The following is a 6,217-nucleotide window of genomic DNA, read 5'->3' on the forward strand; positions in this document are numbered from 1 at the left end:
TTTGAGGATTAAGGTTCAAAGCCAGCTCTGCACTAAAAGTCTGTGAGACTCATCTCCAATTAACCACTTGAAAAACAAAAAGTAGCATTGTGGCACAAGGGGGGTAGGGAGGTAGGCTTGAGCTGAAGAGCTCAGGAATAATAACACCCAGGCCCAGAGTTCAAATCCCACAATCGACAAAAAAAAAAAAAAGAAGAAAAAAGAAAGGAAAAAGTTTAACACTTTGAACATTAACGATAGAATTACTTCTTCCTGATTGGGTGGTATGTACCCTTTTCCTTTTGCTTAGTATCAGCTGTTCCCTCTCCCTCTCTCTCCCTTTCCCTCCCTCCTCTCACTGCTCTTGATGGAAGTCTGGAGCCCACAGGTCCCTTTACTGGCATGCCCGTAGTCTGGTGGGAAGGTCTCGAGTTTAGAGACCCTTACTTGAGGGACAAAGTAGGAATTTGTGGTGGGACTGGAAGCTTACGAGGCAGAACCTCATAAAGGGGCATCCAACAGTCTTTTTGAGATGCTAGAAGCCTGAAGAGAGTGGAATTCCTCAAGCCGAGACATTTATGTTCTGTGGTCTTGGGCAAGGAGATTGGAATAGGTTTCCACACAATTCTTAAGAGTGTGCTCTGCTGGTTGGACCAGTGACCAAGCTGGAATGGAATTAGGATGAGGGTCTGAAAAACTATCCCTTCTGAGTTGGGTGAGGAGCAGGGAGGATGATGCAGGTGGAGAGAACATGGTGAAAGCTGTTTGGAAGACTCGTGGGCACTGGCCTGAGGGGCAGAACCAGGGGCAGTGGGTGGAAGTTGTGGAGAGGACAATTTGAGGTCTGTGGTGGGAGCAAATGAGATGATAGAGAGCGGTCCAGCTGTGCGATGCCCACAGCTATTGTCCTTTCACCCCAAAGGTTCAAGCTGAGAACACAGTGACAATGGGTGACAGCTAATGCCAGCCTGCTGGTCGGCCAAGTTAGTGGACTTTCATTTTGAGGCAGCTGTATGTCCTCTGAAATCTGTTCATATTGTTTGTGCCCGACGGCTGGGGTCAGAGCAGGCGTTTGTGATGTTATTGGGTTGCCTCCAGTTGTGGGAGGTGGGTGTGAACCTTCCGTGAGCCGAGAGGGGCGCAGGCCACGCAGATCGTTGGAGCATCTCTGTAGATGTGATGGTACCTTTCTCTTCCCACAGGCCAATGGCCATGTGTCTCAGCACCACGAGGACTCCGTCTACCTGCAGAGCACAGCCAGAGCACCTGCGGAGGATGAGACCCAGGTGGGGGCTCTGCTCAGGTCTCGGCCCTTGCTTTTGTTCTTTGCTTGGAGTTCGTGGGGATTCACGTGGATAGAGAACCCAGGCTGTGGTAACGGTTTGGCAATCCTCTTTTCATTCCAGTTTAACTCTTGGTGCTGTCATATGTGTGAGCAGGTGTGAGGGGCCTGAGGAACCCCTTAGCCCAGTCTTATTTGACTTTGAGAGAGGCAGCAAGCATCTCTGGTGCTGCAGCTGTGAAAATCTGGTACTCTGTCTCCTGCTTGTAGCACACCAGTAGCTTTGTGAGGGGAAGGAGGCCAGATGAGGGATTCAGATGCCAGCCAGGCAGGGTCTAGTGCAGTTAGCAGAGCCAGTGGGATCATGATGGGTGGTGGGACAGCGTGAGGAGAAGTGCAGGCTCTGGGAGGGTGGGGCCAGCACCAGACCTGGTGGTTGCTGTGCTGCCATCTTAACCTTCACAGGAAGCCTGTGTGGTTCGACTGCTCTCTCTCCATGGAGAGGCAAATAGGCTTAAAGAGGTAAGCAATTTGCCAGATTTTATTATCTAGCATTTAGTCAGAGCAGTCTAGATTCCTCCATAGGTCTCTTATTCCAACTAGTGCTTCTGCTTTAGCAGTGAACAGTAGACCAGTCTATTTTGCAGTGTCTAGCCCCATGCCAGGAATTCTATCTATCCTAACTCTTCTTGGGGTTAGTCATCAAAGTGAGGTCTGGCGGGTGTTCTGGGGTCTTTGGAGTCAGGTTAGGGTGCTGAAACCCCCTCATCTTGTCTTTGCCGTTGCAGTCCATTGACTCGGAGGATGGTTTCGTCCCAGGCCGGAGGGCTTCTCTGTCTGACCTGACGCACCTGGGGGACATCGAAGGCCTGACAGTCCGGCAGCTGAAAGAGATCCTGGCTCGCAACTTTGTCAACTACAAGGGCTGCTGTGAGAAGTGGGAGCTGATGGAGAGAGTGACCCGGTTGTACAAGGATCAGAAAGGACTGCAGCACCTTGGTGAGGGGTGGGGCTGACCAGGGTACTGCACAGAGCTCTGGAGTGTCTGCTGTCCCTCCAGATGAGACCAGTGAGGCTTACACTTGGCTGAGGACATGGTCAACTTGCACATTCACACCATCTAACAATCCCTGCCTCTTAGGGCTAAATGCCAAGACTGGGCTAGGTGGAGCTGCCCATGCAGTAAGCTTTGGCAGTATAGCCCTTTCTCTGTAGAGCCCAGATTTGAACCTGGACTCAAAGTGAATCCTGATGCATAGAGAAGGTGTCTGTTCTGCATCTTACATATTATCATTTTTAGGAGATGGCTGGAAAATAACTTGAGTCTGGGGTTAAGTATGGAAAGAAATGCTTTAGACTGTGTCCTGATCATGATAGTTTTGTTTTTTTTTAAGGTGGCAATACAGTGGTGGGATTTGAATCAGGGCCATCTGCTTGCTAGGTAGGCACTTGACCACCTAAGTTGCCCCTACAGACCGAGTCCTGCTGCCATGGAGTCTTAGCTTCCTTTTTGGGATTGTCTCAGGAATCCCCCTAGAGTTGCAAGGAACAAGATGGACCACAAGTGGGAACTTTACCGAGAGTCCTGTGCCCTTGCAGTTGGCGGTTTTGTGTGTTCAGAAGAGTGGGATGGCTTTTTTAAAGAGCAGAGCAGATGGAGCACGGGGTGAGTCCTCAGCGTGGAGCCACAGAGCACCCAGTGTCTTTCCAGAGTCTAGCCGAGCCCAGATCCCAGCATCAATGGCTGGTGTTAGGCTGGTGCACTCCTGTTATCACCCTGCCATACATTCGTGCATCTTTCTCTCCTTTTCAGTGTGTGGTGCTGAAGACCAAAATGGTTTGTAGTTGATTGAGAATGAGCTTAGGCTCTGAGTTTTGTCTTCCTGCCTTCATCCCCGAGAGATTCTCAGTCTAGTCGTGAACACACGAGTTTCCAGAGGAAGGAAGCAGAGAGGATGGGGCTGCTGAGGCATAGGGACCTGGGCGGCATGCAGCATGCTCCATTCACCTTGCCCATCCTGTTGTGTCTGGATGGGGCGGTCTCTGCCTCAGGGAAGTCACTGGAACCCCTTCCCAAGAGAGAGCATTCTCAATGGTGTTGGAAGTGACAAAGCACTTGAAAACATTTTCGAAGGCTTTCCAAATTTGCTCTCTAGTGAACTGGTCCACTCAGAATGGAGCAGAGTGAAACCTTCTTTAATTCCCTGATCATTCAGAGATCTAGAGCCATCTCCACAGATTCCAGGCTCAGGAATCTGGGGCCTCCTTCTCTCTCATCCCTTGATAAGTAACTGCAATTCTGTCCATTGTTCCAGTTTATCTTAATCTCTGTATCGTTCAAGTCACCTTCCCTGTTATAGTCACAAAGGAGATTAGTACTTTTGTTTCTCCTCTACAGCCGGCTTACCATCTGGGAGGTGGTAGGAGGGGTGTGTTTCTTTACTTTCTGACTAGTTCAGAAAAAGAGGAAGAGAAAGCCTGGGCGTGACAGACTAGGGGAATGCCAGTTGGTAGAGGAGACTGCTGTATAATCAGTTCTGTTCTAGGGCTGTCTGGTTTAGGCTGCATTTTGAGACACTTGATAGCTGGTCTATTGAACTTTTCCCTGGGTGGTAGAGCTAAGATACTGTCTGCACCAGTGTATCCCACAACTGGCACAAGCCAGGGAACAATTCTTTACGGGAAGTCTTCATATGTGCACAGGGCATTCAATACCATCTTGATAATCTCTACCAAGGCTATGTCAGCAGCTGGGTGCCCCTGGGCAAGCCACTGAACTCTTTAGCCCCTTGCCTCATTTAGGAAATAAGCACAAATGAGTTAATAAGGCCACCTCCCAGGTCCTAGGAGAACTCAGTGAATTAATAATATACACAGCTTTGAGAACCTGCCTGGTAAAAGCTAGGCATTCAGTAAATGCTGTTATTTCTTTGAGAGAGCATTATCAGACATTTTAGACCAGTGTTATGAGGATTCAAAGATGAATATCTGACTTCAGAGCATATAACATGCTAGGCATATGATTGTGGAAACAACTGAATATGATGAATTAAGAAGCTCTTAGTCTACTGGGGAAGATACGCAGGCAAGCCAAAATTATAATGCCATGTGCTAAGCGTTAGGGACAATTGACTAAAGGCCTGTGTAGAAGCAGCCTCTCATCCGTGCTCCTCTCTTGAGGAGACTGTGATGATGGGACAGCCTTCTGGTTCCTGGGCTGTATTATACTAAGTTTATAGATAAGCCCTGTGATTGTTAATATAAACTTTTTTGAATCACTTTTATCTTTTCTGCATGTTTTGCCTCAGGGGATAATGAGTCCCTCAAGTACCTCTCACTCACTATATTACAGCCTCAATTGTCTGAAAATGACGTTTCAGCTTTGAGAATGTCGCTTTAGTTCTGGGATGTGTCTGATCTGCAAATGGTGTATTCTTTAAATCAGAGCCCTTCTCGGGAGGTATGGATTATAGAAGCAACTGGAGCGTTACTCACTTGTGGGAGTTTTCTTGAAGAGCTCTGTTTTTGGGGTGTGTGTATGGGCTTGGAGGCTTATTCTTTCCCACACTTTGCCCTGTACACTGACAGTTCTCTGTCCCTTTCTGCCCTATTTGTGCAGGAGCAGCAGTGCCACCTGGCCTGGAGGAGAACCTGTGTAAGATCTGCATGGACTCCCCTATTGACTGTGTTCTCCTGGAGTGCGGCCACATGGTGACCTGCACCAAGTGTGGCAAGCGCATGAACGAATGTCCCATCTGCCGGCAGTATGTGATCCGAGCGGTGCATGTCTTCCGGTCCTGAGGGCTCCTGTCAGCTTCTTCAGTGCCTTACGGGATATAGCCCAGGGAGTCTGGGTTCAGGGTGGTCAGCTTGTGTAGAGGCAGACTATCAGAAGAAATTCTGCAGTGCTCCCAAGGATAGGGAAAGCAAAGATGCCATGTTACCTCTGGGCATACCTATCCTGCCCTGGGGGCACAGCTTCTGATTGGCAGAGCCCTGGGTCAAAGGGAACTGGTAGAGATGTCCTGGGAAAGAGACTGACATTTCAGTGACCCACCAACAGAAGACATTCCAGAGCTTGGACCATGTTTCCCTCTCTTCCTTGAGAATCTAGGCATGCTTCCCCCTGTGCACTGCTAGCTCTAGGCATACCTGCCTGGCTCACCAGTCAGAAGTCTTGCTAGAGATGGTTCCCTTCCAGACCTTGGATTTCCATGTCTGGTCGCTGTGCTTTAATATACATTTAGAGTCTCTTGCTACCATGTTTAAAATCCACTTGTTTCTTTGGACCCAAAATGTTAACTTACCAGTGGTTCTCAGGACAGAATTTGGATGAGTCAATTTAATAGTGATGGAAATGAGGAATTTGGATGAGTCAATTTAATAGTGATGGAAATGAGACACAAGTGCTAGAGGAAAGCCTCCCTCCAGTGCTGGTGCTGGGAGCCATCCATCTCCTGCCCCTCTCTTGGGAACCGATGCACTGGGCCCCCAACTGCCAGGAAGTCCAGCCTCCGCAAGCCAGGGATAGGTACGTGATCTCTGGTCCTGCTTTTGGAGCTGATTTTTGCCCCATCTGTAATTTAGGGTTACACGGAAAGGAAGCAGTGGGTAGAAGCAGTGGCTTGCTGCTTGTTTTTTGCCTTTGAAGCCTCCTTTTCCAGTAGGCAAAACATTGGTTTCACACTAGGCAGGAACTGGAGCACAGAACTTTGCTTTTCTCTAACCAGACTTAGAAGGCTCAGCAAAGCACAAAAGACATACTACCGGGAAAGCTGTTTACTCCCATTCAGGATGACTTAACACTAGAGCAGGCTTTGGCGGACCCCTACCTCTCCCATACACTGCAGCTGAGTGTAGAAGAGCCTATCCGCATTCTAGGAGGCAGAGGGAACTCTCTCAGGAGGTCTACTAAAATGCTTAGGCTTTTGCTCCATCATGAAGCCCCAAACAGCT

General features: G+C 48.9%; 1 protein-coding gene across 2 annotated transcripts in view; it reads left to right on the plus strand.

Moving 5' to 3' along the window:
* The window catches only part of Rffl (ring finger and FYVE like domain containing E3 ubiquitin protein ligase), a 66,108-nt gene extending 60,491 nt beyond the window's left edge, over window positions 1-5,617 (plus strand). For both annotated transcript variants that reach the window (XM_090351250.1, XM_090351249.1), the window contains exons 4-6: window positions 1,182-1,265; window positions 2,050-2,260; window positions 4,881-5,617. In XM_090351250.1, coding sequence (XP_090207376.1) covers window positions 1,182-1,265; window positions 2,050-2,260; window positions 4,881-5,062 — 477 coding nt within the window. In that variant the 3' untranslated portion in view covers window positions 5,063-5,617. The remainder of the gene's footprint in view (window positions 1-1,181; window positions 1,266-2,049; window positions 2,261-4,880) is intronic.
* Window positions 5,618-6,217: the final 600 nt, after the last annotated feature.

The sequence above is a fragment of the Megascapheus bottae genome, chromosome 17 (genome assembly GCF_031878675.1).
Source record: "Megascapheus bottae isolate mThoBot1 chromosome 17, mThoBot2.hap1, whole genome shotgun sequence".
In the NCBI taxonomy this organism is placed as follows: domain Eukaryota; kingdom Metazoa; phylum Chordata; class Mammalia; order Rodentia; family Geomyidae; genus Megascapheus; species Megascapheus bottae.